The sequence below is a fragment of the Natator depressus genome, chromosome 9 (assembly GCF_965152275.1).
Source record: "Natator depressus isolate rNatDep1 chromosome 9, rNatDep2.hap1, whole genome shotgun sequence".
Classification (NCBI taxonomy): Eukaryota; Metazoa; Chordata; order Testudines; family Cheloniidae; genus Natator; species Natator depressus.
In genome coordinates, this window is record NC_134242.1 from 47,992,869 (window position 1) to 48,011,247 (window position 18,379).

Below are 18,379 nucleotides of genomic sequence, written 5' to 3' on the forward strand. Positions count from 1 at the left end.
TTTTTCAGTGATTGACCAGTTGCTTTCCCTCTCAGACAGTTTTTTGCTGAGAAACACTACAGGGTGGAATTCTTGATCAGGTCCTTTCTGCATTAAAACTGCTCCCACACCATGCTTGGATGCATCTGTGGTTACTAGGAACGGTTTGTCAAAGTCTGGGGCCCTTAGTACAGGGTCAGACATGAGTGTCGCTTTAAGCTTGTTAAAGGCCTTCTGACACTTTTCGGTCCACTGCACAGCATTTGGCTGTTTCTTTTTGGTTAGGTCTGTCGGGGCGGCGATTTGGCTGTAGTGCAGTACAAATCGTCTGTAATAACCGGCCAAGCCTAAGAAGGATTGAACCTGTTTCTTTGACTTTGGGACAGGCCACTTTTGGATAGCATCCGCTTTGGCCTGTAGGGGGCTGATAGTTCCTTGACCCACCTGGTGTCCAAGGTAAGTCACTCTGTTTAGGCCTATTTGACACTTCTTAGCCTTAACAGTTAGTCCTGCCTCCCTTATGCGCTCAAGGACTTTTTGTAGATGTTCCAGGTGGTCTGCCCAGGAATCCGAAAATATGGCCACATCGTCAAGGTAGGCGACTGCATATTCTCCTAATCCCGCTAGGAGACCATCTACAAGTCTTTGGAAGGTGGCGGGTGCATTTCGCAGCCCGAAAGGGAGTACATTAAATTCATACAGCCCGAGATGTGTGGTGAAGGCTGACCTTTCCTTGGCAGACTCATCTAGCGGTACCTGCCAGTACCCCTTGGTTAAGTCCAAGGTAGAGATGAACTGGGCCCGTCCCAGTTTCTCTAATAGTTCATCTGTGCGTGGCATTGGATAGTTGTCTGGGCGAGTTACAGCATTTAGCTTACGGTAGTCCACGCAAAAACGTATTTCCCCATCTGGTTTGGGAACTGGAACCACTGGAGATGCCCATGCACTTTCAGAGGGGCGGATTACCCCCATCCGTAACATATCCTGGATCTCCCGTTCTATAGCAGTTTTAGCTTGAGGAGACACTCGGTAAGGTTGGACTCTAATTGGGCGAGCATTACCTGTGTCAATGGAGTGGTATGCCCGTTCAGTCAGTCCTGGGGTGGCTGAGAACGTTGGCGAGTAGCTAGTGCACAGCTCCTGGATCTGCTGTCGCTGCATACGCCCAAGGGTCATGGAGAGGTTCACCTCTTCCACACCACCAGCACATTTCCCTTCGTAGTAGACACCTTCAGGCCACTCGGCGTCGTCTCCTCCCTGGGCTGTAAACTGACAAACCTTTAATTCTCTGGAATAAAAGGGCTTTAGAGAATTAATATGGTACACCTTAGGCTTTCGGTTGGAGGTGGGGAATGCTATGAGATAATTAACAGCTCCCAGGCGCTCCTGGACCGTGAATGGCCCTTCCCACGATGCTTCCATTTTATGGGCCTGGAGCGCCTTTAAGACCATGACCTGATCCCCTACTTTGAAGGAACGCTCTCTGGCATGTTTATCATACCAGGCTTTTTGCTCTTTTTGAGCATCCTGTAAGTTTTCTTTAGCAAGGGCTAAAGAGGTTCGGAGGGTGTTTTGTAGGTTGGTTACAAAGTCCAGAATGTTAGTTCCTGGAGAAGGTGTAAATCCCTCCCATTGCTGCTTCACCAACTGCAATGGCCCCTTAACCTCACGGCCATATACAAGTTCAAATGGGGAAAACCCTAAACTGGGGTGTGGTACAGCTCTGTAGGCAAAGAGCAACTGCTGCAACACTAGGTCCCAATCATTGGAGTGCTCATTTACAAATTTACGTATTATGGCCCCCAAAGTTCCATTAAACTTCTCCACCATGCCATTTGTTTGATGGTGGTAAGGAGTGGCAACCAAGTGATTTACCCCATGAGCTTCCCAAAGGTTTTTCATAGTTCCTGCCAGGAAATTAGTCCCTGCATCTGTGAGGATGTCGGAGGGCCAACCTACCCTGGCAAAAATGTCTGCTAGTGCCTGGCACACACTTTTAGCCCTGGTGTTGCTTAGAGCTACTGCTTCCGGCCATCGGGTGGCAAAATCCATGAAAGTCAGTATGTACTGCTTTCCTCTGGGTGTCTTTTTCGGAAAAGGACCCAGAATATCCACAGCTACTCGCTGAAATGGAACTTCAATGATGGGGAGTGGCTGGAGAGGGGCTTTGACCTGGTCTTGGGGCTTTCCCACTCTTTGGCACACCTCACAAGACTGGACATAGGTAGAAACATCCTTGCCCATTCCCTCCCAGTGGAATGACCCCCCCAAACGGTCTTTGGTCCTGTTCACCCCAGCATGGCCACTAGGGTGATCATGGGCTAAGCTCAAGAGCTTGGCCCGGTATTTAGTTGGAACTACCAACTGTCTCTGAGGATGCCAGTCTTCCTGGTGTCCACCAGAAAGAGTTTCCTTGTATAAAAGTCCTCTTTCTACAAAAACCTGGATCGATTAGAAGAGCTGAGAGGCGGTGGGTTGCTCCGTGCCGCCGTCCAAGCTCTCTGGAGGCTTTCATCTTCTTCCTGTTCGGTTTGGAACTGTTCCCTTGATGCTGGAGACATCAGTTCCTCATTGGATTGTGGACCTAGGCTTGGTCCCTCTGGAAGCGATATAGGGGATGGAGCTGTTTCTGTTGACTGTGAACCGCTCTCCACTGGTGCACTATGTTGGGATTCAGGCTCCAGCTGAGCCTCTTGTGTCGGGTTATCGGCTGCTGCCAGTTCAGGGTCGGTGGGGCCCTCTGGTGTTGAGGTTGCAAGTACTGGATTCAGTGCTGACAATGGGTCTGGTGTTGGTTGTTCGGTTGGTTCCGGTTCTGGGACTGGTTCCGTCTGGGTCTCTGGGACTGGATCCACTACTGCTGTTGCAGACATTGGCCTGGGGTCCGGGTCCATCACCTCTGACCAGGTCCTGATAGAAGTTTCCGGAACAGAGCTAGGCCTCACGGCTTGTTTAGCCTGGCTGCGGGTGACCATTCCCACCCTCTTGGCCTGCTTCACATGATTGGCCAAGTCTTCCCCCAACAGCATGGGGATGGGATAATCATCATAGACCGCAAAAGTCCACATTCCTGACCAGCCCTTGTACTGGACAGGCAACTTGGCTGTAGGCAAATCGAAAGAGTTGGACTTGAAGGGTTGAATCGTCACTTGGATCTCTGGGTTGATTAAATTGGGGTCCACTAAGGAAGCATGGATAGCTGACACTTGTGCTCCAGTGTCCCTCCACGTGGTGACCTTCTTCCCGCCCACACTCACAGTTTCCCTCCGCTCCAAGGGTATCTGGGAGGTATCTGGGCCTGTGGACCTCTGGTGCGATTCCGGTGCAATGAACTGTAATCTGTTGGGGTTCTTGGAGCAGTTGGCCTTTACATGCCCCAGCTCGTTACATTTAAAACATCGTCCAGCTGACGGGTCACTGGGGCGAGGAGGGTTGCTGGAGAACGGGGTGGTGGGACGATAAGGGGTCTGGAAGGTTCTTTGGGAGGTAGGTGGGGCTTTGGGCGGCCCCCGGTAATAGGGTGTGGTCTGGGGTTAGAAGACTGTGAATTTCCCTGCAGGAGTTAAGTACCCTGCCTCCAGGCAAAGAAAACCTGCAATTCACAAAGATAATCCCCTTTTGTCTCTGCTTGGCCACAAAGCAAAGCAAAAAACTTCCAACTACTTGGAAACCTGTTTACCCAGCCCAAAGAAAAAACAAGTTTCCTTTTTAAACTTGTGCTCCTTGTAAAAAATCAAAATTAAAAAAAAAAAAAAACCCTGCCACTTTTGTCTCCAGGCAAATGGGTAGAACACCCCCCCCCCTTCTATTTACTTTTAGGGAAAAAAAAAACTCTGGGTTACAGATGTGGGGACCTGCATGAAAAACCTCCTAAGCTTATCTTTACCAGCTTAGGTCAAAACTTCCCCAAGATACAAAATATTCCACCCTTTTGTCCTTGGATTGGCCGCTACCACCAAACAAATACTGGTTACTGGGGAAGAGCTGTTTGGACACGTCTTTCCCCCCAAAATACTTCCCAAAACCTTGCACCCCACTTCCTGGACAAGGTTTGGTAAAAAGCCTCACCAATTTGCCTAGGTGACTACAGACCCAGACCCTTGGATCTTAAGAACAATGAACAATCCTCCCAACACTTGCACCGCCCCCCCTTTCCAGGGAAATGTTGGATAAAAAGCCTCACCAATTTGCATAGGTGACCACAGACCCAAACCCTTGGATCTGAGGACAATGAAAAAGCATTCAGTTTTCTTACAAAAAGACTTTTAATAGAAATAGAAATAAAAAAAAAATCCCCCCTGTAAAATCAGGATGGTAAATACCGTACAGGGTAATTAGATTCAAAACATAGAGAACCCCTCTAGGCAAAAAACCTTAAGTTACAAAAAAGATACACAGACAGAAATAGTTATTCTATTCAGCACAATTCTTTTCTCAGCCATTTAAAGAAATCATAATCTAACACGTACCTAGCTAGATTACTTACTAAAAGTTCTAAGGCTTCATTCCTGGTCTATCCCCGGCAGAGACAAAATATAGACAGACACACATACCCTTTGTTTCTCTCCCTCCTACCAGCTTTTGAAAGTATCTTGTCTCCTCATTGGTCATTTTGGTCAGGTGCCAGCGAGGTTACCTTTAGCTTCTTAACCCTTTACAGGTGAGAGGAGATTTCCTCTGGCCAGGAGGGATTTTAAAGGGGTTTACCCTTCCCTTTATATTTATGACAACCTCATTTAAAAACTTACAAAATCAGTCATAAAAATACAAAAGTGTCACAGCACACTCTTACTGAAAAATGGCTTACTTTCTCATTTTTACCATATAATTATAAAATAAATTGATTGGAATATAAATATTGCACTTGCATTTCAGTTTATAGTATGTAAAACAGTATAAACAAGTCGTATGAAATTTTAGTTTGTACTGACTTCACTAATACTTTTTATGTAGCCTGCTGTAAAACTATGCAAATATCTAGATGACTTGATGTACCCCCTGGAAGACCTGTGCGTACCCTCATGGGTACACGTACCCCTGGTTGAGAACCACTGCTCTAGCCAACCCACCTATTCTCAAACAGGCTTCCTGCTTCTGATAGACATTGCAAAGAGTTTCTTGGTATTTGTCTTTATGTGTTTGGTTGCTTTTCAGATTCCTCTTTGCATTGCTAATTTCCATTTTACCTGCTATAGTTATGCTCCTTTCTGTTGGCTTCACTTGGGTTGATTTTACTTTTTTTTTTTTTAAGGATACCTGTTTGCTCAAATAACCTCTTGAATGTTGTCTCAACTTCATATATAGCAGCTCTGAAACCTAGTGGTTAGAGCCCTGGCAATAGGTCACATTAGAAACAGAAACATAGGCGAACACACTTTTGTGTTTATATTGGGGTTGATGCAGAAATTACTAGGTGAAATCTGTGGTCTGTTTTGCAGGTCAGGTCATAATGTCCCTTGTGGCCTTAAAATCTATGAAATGTGCATGTAGACCCTGGTAATTACTGTGGCAAGTGGTTGGTGAATGAAAATGTGACAAAATGGAAAGTGTCCAATTCAATATGTGTACTTGGCAGATATGTGAAATAGTGTATGTTGTGGTGTACATGACATAAATTAAAAAAATTAATGTTTGCTACAAGTGTTTTAAAGAAAGTCAAACAGCTAGCCCTGGTGGAAGCCACCAACTTAGCACCCTGAACTGGAGTTTGTTGAAGTGCTAAACCAGCTTTTCACAGCAGTAGCCTCTTCTGTGTGTGCAGAGAATCAACTTCTCTGTAGGAGAATAACTAAAAAATGCAAACCAAGACTGAAATCTATTACAGTATTTAGATCAAGATTTGCTGATTTAAAGTGTGATTACAACTGGTGATTTATATCACTTTGATTTAGATCAGGCCACCCTGGTATTAGAGCAACGGTGTCAAACTGTGGCGTGTACTTAATTATGGTCTCGGATATGAATTTATGACTGGGTATTCCCCTCGGTCCACAGCAGATTACCAATGTCAGTGGAAGGTTTATGCAAGAGACCAAAGGGAGTATGTGGTATTTATGTAATAACCATTAGTTAGTGTTTATTAAATGTATTGCAGTAATGCCTAAAGGCCATACTCTGTAGTTCCTTTACTCCACAGACAGACTGTGCAAATAAGTGGATTTAAAATCTGCAAACCCACGGTCTGCTGTCCATCATCAAAATGTCTCCCTCACTTATGTACACGGTGAAATGGGTCCTGGGCAAAGTTAAGATGGTTTGTGTATGTGACATCCAGCTTAAGGCACCCAGAACTGTGAGCCATTGTGTAACCCTTCTGCCTCAACAAGTGAATGCTTTGCTGCTGCTGCTAAACTGTGTCTCAGCTCCCTGCCACACCAGCCTGTCTCCGTTGCTAGCAAACTCTTCAAGACTCAGCCAATCTAAACCTTGCCTTGCAGATAACTATCTGAGAGCCCCAGTTCCCAAGTGCTGCCAACACATCTTCCTGCAGAATTTCAGAAATGATTAGGTTTGCTGCCTCCAAAGAGACAGAGCACATGCCAGCCTGTTAGGTTAACCTTGACTTCAATACACAATGCTGAGATTTTGTAATAGAAGAAGTTGTTTATTAGCGAAGAACAAAGATTTAAGTAACGCCAAGCAAGGGAAAAAAGCTTGATAGCTTTTTAAACATATATGTAAATGTGCTTTCATTGTCCTCTGCCAGCAATCCAGCCAGACAGACAGGTGAATCCCATTCCTTTGTCTAGAGTAAGCATATGATGTATACACTACCTCCCAAACCTATTTAAGAAAATATTTCCAGTACACATATATCATCTTTTGAATACAACCTGTACATGCATCACACAGTGATTTTCAGGATGTGGCCAGTTTACATATGGTACCGTACATGTCACCTTTTAGATACATGTTATGACAACAGTGTGTTGGGGGAAATGAGTGCATCAGGTCTGATATAGGTTACAGTATGGTGGTCCCTCAGCCAGTTGGCATTGATGGGCTCCTAGGGTCACAGTGTGCCCATAACTATGTTTCCTTATGTTCTGATGTTTATTTGGGGGGGGGGGAGTGTTTGGTGTCACCTTAACACCTTAACTTTTCTGAAATTTAAATAAAGCTACAAAGTTCTCAACATTTTTTCCCTATTAAGTTTTATTTATATTATAGTAGTATTCCGAATGTCCTTATCAGGATGGGGGGATGTTAGTGCCCAGCACAAACACAGAGGAAGAGACAGCCCCATTCCCAGGCTAACAAATATTTTGTCTGTGAATTCAGAAGACGTTGACATAATTTTTTAATGAACCTTATTACTGTTCTGACCTATGTGTTCTTTGCTCTTTCATGCAGTATCCTGGAGACAGTGTGGTAACTGGCCAGGGCCGGATTAATGGGAGACTGGCTTATGTCTTCAGTCAGGTATTCTTTTGCTTTGCGTCAGTTACATGTTGTGAGCTTGACCTTTCAAACTTGCTAACCTTTTGTAGATTTTGTCTAAATTGTTTGTCTTTTAGCATATCTAAATTATGTAAATTGTCCGTTGAGTTAATATTGTTCCAATATAACAGTGTGATAATGCACAACATTTTACAACACATGGCAGCAGGGTAATAGGAATGTTTTAACAATGTGTAGCAATGGATGAGGGGGCAGTTAGGCAAGGAGAGGCTCGCAGTGTTGATGATAAACTCATTTTGTGAGAGATGTGATCAGGAACATGGGTGGTGAGAATTTGGCCTAGAAGATGAGGAGACTGATGTTTGTAGAGGACAGGGAGCAAATGGGAATCTTTCAGGATGGGGGACCTGTTATCACCAATAGGTAAGAAGGCTTGATGGCGATACTTTAACAGACTGGAGTTTTGAAATGACTTGAGTTGGGAGTTTCAGTAATCAAGGCATTAATTCATGATCAAATGATTGAGCAGTGCATGGTGGGCTGGTGGCACGTACAAGATTTGACACTGATCCTGCAATGGGATCTGTGTGGATGGACCGCTAAACCTGCATGGAGCCCTGTCAAAATCAGTGGGGCACTATGAGTCACTGCAGTCTGCCTGCTCAAATCTGATTGCAGGCTCAGGCCTTGTGTTTGTTACAGAAGTCATAGCTGGAATTTGGGATTGAGGATCCTCAGGCAAACTTGATTGCTTTGCCGGTTAGAACAACAAAATTTGTTGACGGGACTACAGTAGATGGAATATTTGGATTTTTCCTTGAAAATATTTTTTTAATTGAGGTATAAAATACCAGCTTTTCGCCTCTGAGGCGGTATTTTGATTTTTTTTCTCATCGTTTAGGCAGCAGTTCTTACTGCTGTTTCCTTCTCAGACTTCATGGTACACCCTTATATCTTGAGATTCTTCAAGGCAGTCCTAAAGAAACCTCATAGGCAGCATCTTGTCTTAGTGGAATCTGTTGTAGTAATTTAGATGGAATAAGGGGACCCAAAGAGTCAAAGGTGTTAACATAACCCAGTTACTGCCCAACATTAAACAGTGATAAACAAAGTTCAGGGTTTGGTATGCAGAGACCTCAGCCTTCTTTGTATCAATGTAAACACACTATTAAAATCCTTTTAACCTGTAAACAGTTTAAGCATTTGAAATATGAAGTATTAAATAAGGCTTTTATTTTAGCAGCATTCCCTTTTCCCTTTCCCTTTAGCTGGAGAGTATTTAGAAAGAAGAAACCCCCTTTTTGACAGTGTCTTAAATGCTATTTAAAATGGTAATAACTGTCCTTTTTGGGCCAAGAGAAGAAGTTAGTTGAAATGGCCTGAAGTTGCTGCTGCTGTTAAAGTCCAATCTCATTTCCTAAGAAGACAAGACAAGCACACATGAGGGAGAGAAAAGAGAAGCAAAGATAGAAAATTGCAACTTTGGTCTCTGGAGTGAGTTGACTCTTGTTTGCAGCTTACTGCTGCAAAACATAGGCACAGCACATGGTCTTATAAGCCACTCTGAGACCTGGCAAACTTGTACCAGCATCGAGCTTTCATTTGCCCCTCTCTTATCACAGGTGTACAGACGCATTTTGGCTCATTGATTTTGTTGGTTCCACACTTTTTTTTGTTTACCAACCATGATCTTAACACAGTCCGTGAATTTATCAGTAGGCCTTTTTATTTGGACTAATGCAAGTCTTTCTGTCTCACTTTTGCACCTTTTTCCCATCAGTATTTGTTGTGATAGGTTATTGTGACATTTTATGAATTTACACTCACTTTTCAGAGTTGAGCTTGCAATTAGGGTGAATTATGTATCACAAGATAATCCCTCTCTTTTATGAACCAGTTTTGCCTAGGATCAGACATTTGTTCATAAAATTACAATTAAAAAAACAAAATCCTGATTTAGTTTTAAGCATGTAGAAAAAAGGAAAAGAAAAAGGTACTTAGTTATATTTTACCATTTGCAAATTTCTTATTCCAGAACTGGGATTTAGAAATTTTACTTGATTAAATATTACAATAAGTACAGTTAAGACTTTTAAATGTTAATGGAACTTAAGAGTTTACAGCTCACTTTGTTTGTCACTAAAACAAAACTTAAAACTGCTCCTGTTATATGTTTGTAAGATGTTTGAGAACAACCCAGTTCTTAATTACTTCGTTGGCTGTACATCCAGGATAGGTAAAGATGGAACCACCTCCCCATGGTTTTGTTTTGCACTGCTTACATAGTTAAACCTGTACATTTACACAAACTGAAAATTTTATACACCTAATGGTTAAAATAGATTACTTGGAGAACATTTTTAGCCCTGATGACATTTTTACCTAAGTGTGTTGCCTTCTTTAAAAAGAGCCAACGAAATGATTTTCTTTGGAACCATTTTTGCATTCATGAACTATTTGCAACACCCAAAGGAGGTAAAAATTCACCCTCTTTTTAGTCTGTAACAGACCTTGCCCACCTGTTTCGCCACCAATATTTGTGAGGACAACATGGCCATTGTAGCACTTCAGCCCATTATGGAGATATAACCTGCAACACTAGCACTGTGCTGTGTTACATGCACAAAACCGCTATAGTTATTGACATAAAAAACAAAACAGGAAAATAATATAGCAAATTGCTAAACCACAAAACAATCACAAAAAGGTTTGGTTCTGCAATAGTCCTTGGTTGTGGTGGTTTGAAATTTAATTTACAGTTAATGCAGATGGTGTTTTGTTAACAATGGGGAGAAGGAGGATTACCCATGGAGTTGTTTTAGTAAAGGTCTGCTTTAGCAACTTAATCTTTAATATTTAAAACACTTCATTATTGCCACTTTTCCCCCCTTAAAAATATCTTTTTATTAAACCTTCTAAATTATTACTAATTACAGGAACTACAAACCTTAAAATAAAAGAAAAAACCAAAACAAAGCATTTGTTTAAAATATTGTTTAAAAACCTGAACTTTAAAACAATTAACCCTTTTTTTTTTTAAAGTAAAAAACATTAACAGTTTACTTTGAGGGCTTATTTTAAACAAGTTTAACACATTGAAGTATTTTAAAACAAGCTTTGAAACCTTTGCTTGTTTGCCAAGATGCCCTCTTCTCAGCATGTTTTTAATCTTTTAGGCTTACCCAGGGACGGCAAAAATGTTGTATTAATTTAGATGGAATAAAGGGGCCCAAAGAGACAAAGGTGCTAACATAAGCCACTCACTGTCCAGCATTAAAGTGTGTCAAATAAAGTTCAGGGTTTGGTGTAAAGAGACCTCAGCCTGCTTAGAACCATGGCAAATACACCATTAAATATCCTTTTAACAATTGTTTTAAAGTTCGGGTTTTTTAAAACCATTTAGTGTCCTAAGAAGACAAAACAAGGCGAATGCACAAAAGAGAGAAAAAATAGTAAAGATAGAAAATTTCAGTTCTGTCTCTGGAGTTGACTCTAAGTTGCAATTTTACTGATGAAAAAACACAGGCACAGCACAGGTTCTTATGGCAAACTTGAACCAGCATCGGGCTTGTTAGGACATAGTTTTTAGTTGCCTCTTCCAGGTCACAGGCTTACAGCAGTGTTGCAAACTATAGTCTTATTAGACTCTTACTAGACAGAAGGACTAAGGAGAGGGCTAGGAAAGAAGAAAAAATAAGGTGGGCGGGAGAAAAGAACACATGGGATAGGGAAACAGTCGCACATCCCAGGTAGTGTTTGTGATTCAACTGGAGCTGGTGGAGGTGGCAAAGTCATTTAGGTTCCTTTGCTCTGGTCAGACACTTTTCAAACTTGGGACAAAAAATGTTCAGAGTCCCAATAAATGGTGGCAGCCATAATGGTGAAACTCACTCCAGTAGCCAGTTTTTGTCCCCAAAGCCTCTTTCTTTTAAAAAACCCAAAAAGGGGCAAAATATCCCCTACCCTCATTATTTTGTCTACCTAGTCAACCTAGTTTTCAACACCCATTTTGGCTCATTAATTTTTGGTTCCACGCTTTTCTTGTTTACCATTCATGGTGTCAACACAGTCCTTGAGTTATATTAGGAGGCCTTTTTTGTTTGGATTAATGCAGTCTTTCTGTCTCACTTTTGCACCTTTTCCAGTCAACATTTGTTGTGATAGGTGATTGTGACATCTCATGAATTTACACTCACTTTTCACAGCTAATCTCACAGTTAGGGTAAATTTGTAGGCCCAGTTATCACAAGTCTTAATCGAGTCATAAAAGCATTGACTAAACCTTAATTCATGTCTGTATTTGACAGTGAAGATAAACTATCACTGTAACAAGCCAGGCCTTTCTTGGTTATCCCCTCATGAGAGGATGTTACCCTGCAGGCTCCCAGCCTCAGTCCCTCGCCGTACTTCTCCAGCTCACTCTCGGGCTCAGAACACCTTTGTCATGGGGTAGTTGTTATACATTATTATACATGTCTCAAAGACATTAGCAGTGAAGTCCCATCTTGTAACTCAGACAGCTCTGTCTCAGCAGCCTTTTTCACTCTCAACTCTTCTATAGTCCCCAATCTTCCTTTAAACCGAGCGATCCTGGGCTTATCCCCATTGTGCTCTAAAGGTGGTCAAAGGTTCAAATGAAGCAATAACACAATCAGTGACTGCCTGCCCTGGGCTTAATAAAAGACTCATGTCCTTTCTGCATTGTTTCCCAGCTCCCCGACACACTTCTGGCTCCAGAGTCTCCATCTCATGCTGTCCATGCTTCCCTGCTTCTGGTCGCTCTCTCCTTTTTTCTTGCTCCCAAGCCTCCTTATATAGCTCCTGTTCCCAGGTGCTATCCCTCCTAAACAGGACCAGCCAGGGTGCATCTGTTCAGTCACAAGAGGACTGAGACCCTCTCCATTAATGGGGCTCAGTCACCCTGTGATAATTACGTTAGCCAGAACAGTCTTTGCTGTGCGAGCTTGGGCAAGTCACTTCTCTCTGTGCCTCTGTTTTCCCTTTCCCACTTTGTCTGATTTGTCTTATTTAGGTTGTAAGCTCTTTGGGGCAGGGGCCATATCTTGCTGTGTGTGTTTACATCTTGCTGTTTCCTAGTGCAATAGGGTCCTGATCACAGCTGGGGCCTCGAGGTGCTACTGTAATACAGACGGTAGTAAAAGAGGAAAAGATACTCTTGTTGAATGGGAGAGAAAATAAAAAGTAGGGGGGACACAGTACGTTCATTAATTATTTTTAATGTAAAGTTTAATGGTATAATACACATAAAATAGATGTCTGATGTGAGAAAAGTTGTATTTTTGAGGAAAAGCAAAGAGGCTGATTAATAATCAAGGTGGTGAGGAATGGAGATGGGAAAGCAAAATAAAATAGAATGGGAGGGGAACACAGGTGGAAATACAGTGGGATGAGTTTACTGTTCAGTAACAACCGTTCACATCAGGGTGAGGCAAGTTTTCAGGTTGATTAGAGAATTGTTTTCTACAATGAGGATACCACTGGAAAGCCTAGGCTGCATGAATCTCAGAATGCAAGGTCAGATTCTGATCCCCCATTAGTTATATGCCAGAGGAACTCTACTGTAGTTACTATTGATTTATACCAGCGTAACTGCGAGAGAGAATCAGGTCTCAAATGTATGACCCCAACATTATCTTGAAAAAACTAACTCAAGAATATAATTTCATTTGACAATTGAACTGTTTCTATGTGCAATTTTAAAATGTGTTTTTCTTCCAGGATTTTACTGTATTTGGAGGGAGTTTGTCCGGTGCTCATGCCCAAAAGATCTGCAAGGTAAACATTTTAGAGGAGAAAAGAGCAAGTTTCCAATGCCTCTCTGGCAATATGTTGTGCTACTGCCTTGAATAACCCGATCTGAGAATGGCTTGGACTCTGCTATATGTTGTTATCAAGTTGAAAGTTGCTGTTGCTGCTTTGGAGATCAACTGGTCCAGAAGAATATATCACTGCCCTTATTCAGCCCTTACCATCGTCTATTTTTGTACAATATTTATTTTCCTGGTCAGTTCCTAATATACTTTAAATTTATTATCCACTTCTCCCTTGTGCGTGTTTACCACATGGGGTCTAATTACATGATCATGCCATATTCATTGCATAGGCTGGGCAGTGAACACTGCAAGGCAGTATGTACATAGAAGATAAGGCAGGGAGTTCTTGCATTCAGCACGGGTTAGATGATTCACTGTGAGGCAGGGGACCCTCACTGAACACTGACTCACTGCATGTGAACCATTTAACTTGCATACAGAATGAGACCAAAGGTTGTAACTGATCATGTAATTGAAGACTATGATAATCCATACACCAAAGGGCAGAGTTAAGCTTACACAAGTGACTTTAATTGTGGCGTTCCCTGACTTTTGGGTGGTTCCCTTTGTAACTGTATGATTTTTGTGTGGAATATGTAGTGATTTTATTTTGTTGGAGATTTAGTGGGGCAAATGCACATTAGTAAGTTTAATTTACCTCTGGTGATTTTCAGCTTGAGCTGGGCTGGTAGTGATTGTTCATCTTGTGTAATCAGCAGTTTGTGTGTTTATCTCCAGATCATGGATCAGGCTGTCATGGTTGGGGCTCCTGTAATTGGGTTGAATGACTCTGGAGGAGCCCGTATCCAGGAAGGAGTAGAGTCTTTGGCTGGCTATGCTGATATCTTCTTGGTAAGTGGCCTATTAGATGAGATCTACTGATGAAGCACTATATAAGATTTATTATTATTATACAATGGATTTTTAAATTAGAGGAGAGGAAGGGACAATTTACTAAATATAATAAAATACCTTCTGAGTCACATTAAGGTCTAGATTCCCATGTATATGCTGGGGTGTAGGTCAGGAAAGCAGAACTTTCTTTAAATGAGACTTACTCCTGGATCTCTGCTCTCTAATGTGATACAGGTGGAGCTAGCCTAGCAGTTAAGGCTTTTTCCTAGCTTGGCAGTGCATGACGCTCCTTAATCATCATTGTGCACATCCTCACCTCTGACTGGGAATCTAGTCAGTTTCTTCTTGTTCGTAGTTATTGAATACAAACCTGGCAAGGAGTATTTTATAGCAGACACTCTTTCAAGTGCCTCTATAAACAGTAAAAGCAAAGAGATGCAGGAAGAGACATTCTACAATACATTAGAACCACAGCGAAGACCACGGTCAGGATAGGCACCTTACTCAATGAGGGGGGTAAAACAATAACAGAAAATGTGAAAATGGCAGAAGTGCTAAATGACTTTTTTGTTTTGGTTTTTACCAGAAAGGTTAGGAGTGATTGGATGTCTAACATAGTGAATGCCAGTGAAAATGAGGTACGATCAGAGGCTAAAATAGGGAAAGAAGAAGTTAAAAATTACATAGACAAGTTAGGTGTCTTCAAGTCACCAGGACCTGATGAAATACATCCTAGAATACTCAAGGAGCTGACTGAGATGATATTTAAGCCGTTAGCAATTATCTTTGAAAAGTGATGGAAGAAGGGAGAGATTCCAGAGGACTGGAAAAGGCCAAATATAGTGCCAATCTACAAAGAAGGGAATAAGGACAACCCGGGAAATTACAGAACAGTCAGCTTAACTTCAGTACCCGGAAAGATAATGGAGCATATAATCAAGCAATCAATTTGCAGATGCCTAGAAGATAATAAGGTGGTGATTAACAGTCAGCATGGATTTGTCAAGAACAAATCACGTCAAACCAACCTAATAGCTTTCTTTGATGGGGGAACAAGCCTTGTGGATGGAGGGGAAGCAGTAGATGTTGTATATCTTGACTTTAGTAAGGCTTCTGATACTGTCTCGCATGACCCTCTCGTAAGTAAACTAGGAAAATACTACCTAGATGGAGCTACTATAAGATGGATGCATAACTGGTTGAAAGACCGTTCCCAGAGAGTATCATCAGTTGTTCACAGTCAAGCTGGAAGGGCATATCAAGCGGCATCCCACAGGGATCAGTTCTGGGTCCGGTTTTGTTCATCTAAATCTTCATCAGTGATTTAGATAATGGCATATAGAGTACACTTATAAAGTTTGCAGACGATACCAAGCTGGGAGGGGTTGCAAGTGCTTTGGAGGATTAAAATTCAAAATGAGCTGGACAAACTGGAGAAATGATCTGAAGTAAATAGGATGAAATTCAGTAAGGACAAATGCAAAGTGCTCCACTTTGGAAGGAACAATCAGCTGCACACATACAAAATGGGAAATGACTGCATAGGAATAAGTACTGCAGAAAAGGATCTGGGTGTCATAGTGGATCACAAGCTAAATATGAGTCAACAGGAAAACACTGTTGTAAAAAAAAAAAAAAAAAGTAAACATCATTCTGGGGTGTATCAGCAGGAGTGTTGCAAGAAAGACACAAGAAGTAATTCTTCTGCTGTAGTCAGTGCTAATTACGCCTCAGCTGGAGTATTGTGTCCAGTTCTGGGCATCACATTTCAGGAAAGATGTGGACAAATTGGAAAAAGTCCAGAGGAGAACAACAAAAATGATTAAAGGTGTAGAAAACATGACCTGTGAGGGAAGATTGAAAAAATTGGATTTGTTTAGTCTGGAAAAGAGAAGACTGAGAGGGGATATGATAACAGTTTTCAAGTACATAAAAGGTTGTTACATGGAGAAGGAAGAGGAATTGTTGTTCTTAACCTCTGAGGATAGGACAAGAAGCAATAGGCTTAAATTGCAGCAAGGGAGGTTTAGGTTGGTCATTAGGAATAACTTCCTAACTGTCAGGGTGGTTAAGCACTGGAATAAATTGCCTAAGGAGGTTGTGGAATCTCCATCATTGGAGGTTTTTAAGGGCAGGTTAGACAAACACCTCTCACAAACGTTCTGGATAATACTTAGTCCTGCCATGAGTGCAAGGGGCTGGACTAGATGACCTCTCAAGGTCCCTTGCAGTCCTACAATTCTATAAGAGGGGTTTGAAGTAAATATGATGCAAGTACTTCCCATATCTGAAAATACCTGACAAGTTCAAATGAGAAACAAAAAATACAGCTTGAGAGAGTACCTCTTTATATTCAGTGGTATCTGAGTTAAACATGAAACCATTGAATGTACCACCACTATCAAAATGAAATTGCTGTGTACTATCAAACCAGATACCATTGAACATAAAATCATCATCAAGATGAAATTACAGCTTACAATGGGATTCTGTAAAAAGAACAGTTTATCATAACACAATTCAACACGAGATTGCAAATACTAATTGTAATCCACAGTGCCCATCGGAGTATTGAAAAGTATAAGAGCAGCTCATGATATGTCCTGTTCTGGATAGGCATGAATGCTGCCATCAAAAATACGTTATCAGTGTTAAATCCATAATCAGTACAGGAATTTAAATGTAACAAAAACCACTGATACGCTGAGATTCCTGATTGCCCTGGGTCCAGGGTTGGTGCAGATCTCTATTTCTAAGACCATAAGAATTGCCATTGGTGGGAAAGGCTCTGCCAACTCCCCACTGCTGAAGCCCATCTCCTCCTGCGGGAATGACTCTGGTATCTCCCCTCCGCTGGAGCATTTCCTCACCACAGGGAAAGACTTGCCGCAATGAAAGGTTCTGGAAAGGGGGAGGCAGCGGGGAAAGGCTCTGGCAGTGGGGAAAGCCTTTCCCTTCTGCCTGCCCCCACAAGACCCTTTCACTGACACACTGTAGTGTGGATGCAGCCTTCTTTTCACTGCAGCATATAGCCACAAATACCCTACACTCTGCTGATAGTGGTTAGTGCAGACGTAGCCTTAGAGTGGCAGGATTCAGTGTGTCCCCTTTTTTTTGTTTTATTTTTCCTCCTTTCTGTTACCTGCAGCTACATCCTGAGCCACCCACATACATACAGTGCTGTCCACTGTCTACTGCCACCATACCCCACCCAGTATAACCCACTCATCCACCCCTTCAATAGACATACTATAGGATAGGAGCCCTGCTTTTTGAAAGGCCTCATACAGTGTCTCAGAGCTGGGCTTCCTCGTGCAGACCTCGTATGCCAATTCAATTTTAGGCTTTTCATGCTCATTCAAATAATGAGAAATGTGGAAACCCAAAGCGTTTCTGCTGAAAGTGTTTCAGCAGAGCCCAGCTAGTGCCCCATGCCAATATGAAAATATTGCTGATGCTTTTTGAAGAGGCAAAAAGTTTTGACTTATGTAGTGGAGGGCTTGATGCCAGTATGGTGGTGGTGTAGGGAGAGGTTGTCAGTGGGGGAGGGTTGCTAGTGACTAAAACAGCTGGTCCTATAATGAAAGGTTGAGCTTTGTCCAGAATACAGGTGTGTGGATCCTGCATGCCAGAATTAAAAGAGAGGATGGCACAGAAAATTCTTATATCCATTCTTCACATCCAAAAAGGCTGTCTGCACTCTCTTTTGTCATTTCTTTATTGTAAAATTGAGTGTGTTTGAGAAAATATATGTTCCTCTCCTGCCTGTCATTGGGGATTCTTGTGGAATCTTTGTAAATCTTATGACTTGCTTTTTTCTTCCCTTTGATGTATGTCTATTGGAAGCTTTTGCAGGGATGTAAGAATCAGGAGATCTTTATTATAATTGGTTGCTTCTTTGCTCTTGCAGAGAAATGTTCTGTGCTCAGGAGTAGTCCCACAGATCTCCCTCATCATGGGTCCCTGTGCTGGTGGAGCAGTCTACTCGCCTGCTTTAACAGATTTCACATTCATGGTGAAGGTAAGTGTGACCCTAAGAACCCCTCAAAGCCAACTGGCAAAGGGTTCACTATTCTGTAACAGCAACTCCTAACAAGCTTGACAAATTCACTACACCTAGCACACTGCTTTCATAGTATTTGTCCATAAAGACTGTCATATGAGGTCTTTAATAAAAGCCACAATCACACAGGTCATTAATAGCATTGTGAAATGTACGTACAAATACTGTGTAAGACGGGATGTGTGTGTTTGAAAAAATATATAAAATATGTTCCTAAATGTCTGAATCAAGGCAGAGTTGACAAACA

The 18,379-nt window shown here is 42.0% G+C and overlaps 1 protein-coding gene across 2 annotated transcripts in view; it reads left to right on the plus strand.

The window, feature by feature from the left end:
* PCCB (propionyl-CoA carboxylase subunit beta) overlaps positions 1 to 18,379 on the plus strand; it is an 85,499-nt gene that overhangs the window by 9,645 nt on the left and 57,475 nt on the right. For both annotated transcript variants that reach the window (XM_074964077.1, XM_074964078.1), the window contains exons 3-6: positions 7,333 to 7,401; positions 13,120 to 13,176; positions 13,953 to 14,066; positions 17,980 to 18,090. In XM_074964077.1, the coding sequence (XP_074820178.1) occupies positions 7,333 to 7,401; positions 13,120 to 13,176; positions 13,953 to 14,066; positions 17,980 to 18,090 (351 nt within the window). The remainder of the gene's footprint in view (positions 1 to 7,332; positions 7,402 to 13,119; positions 13,177 to 13,952; positions 14,067 to 17,979; positions 18,091 to 18,379) is intronic.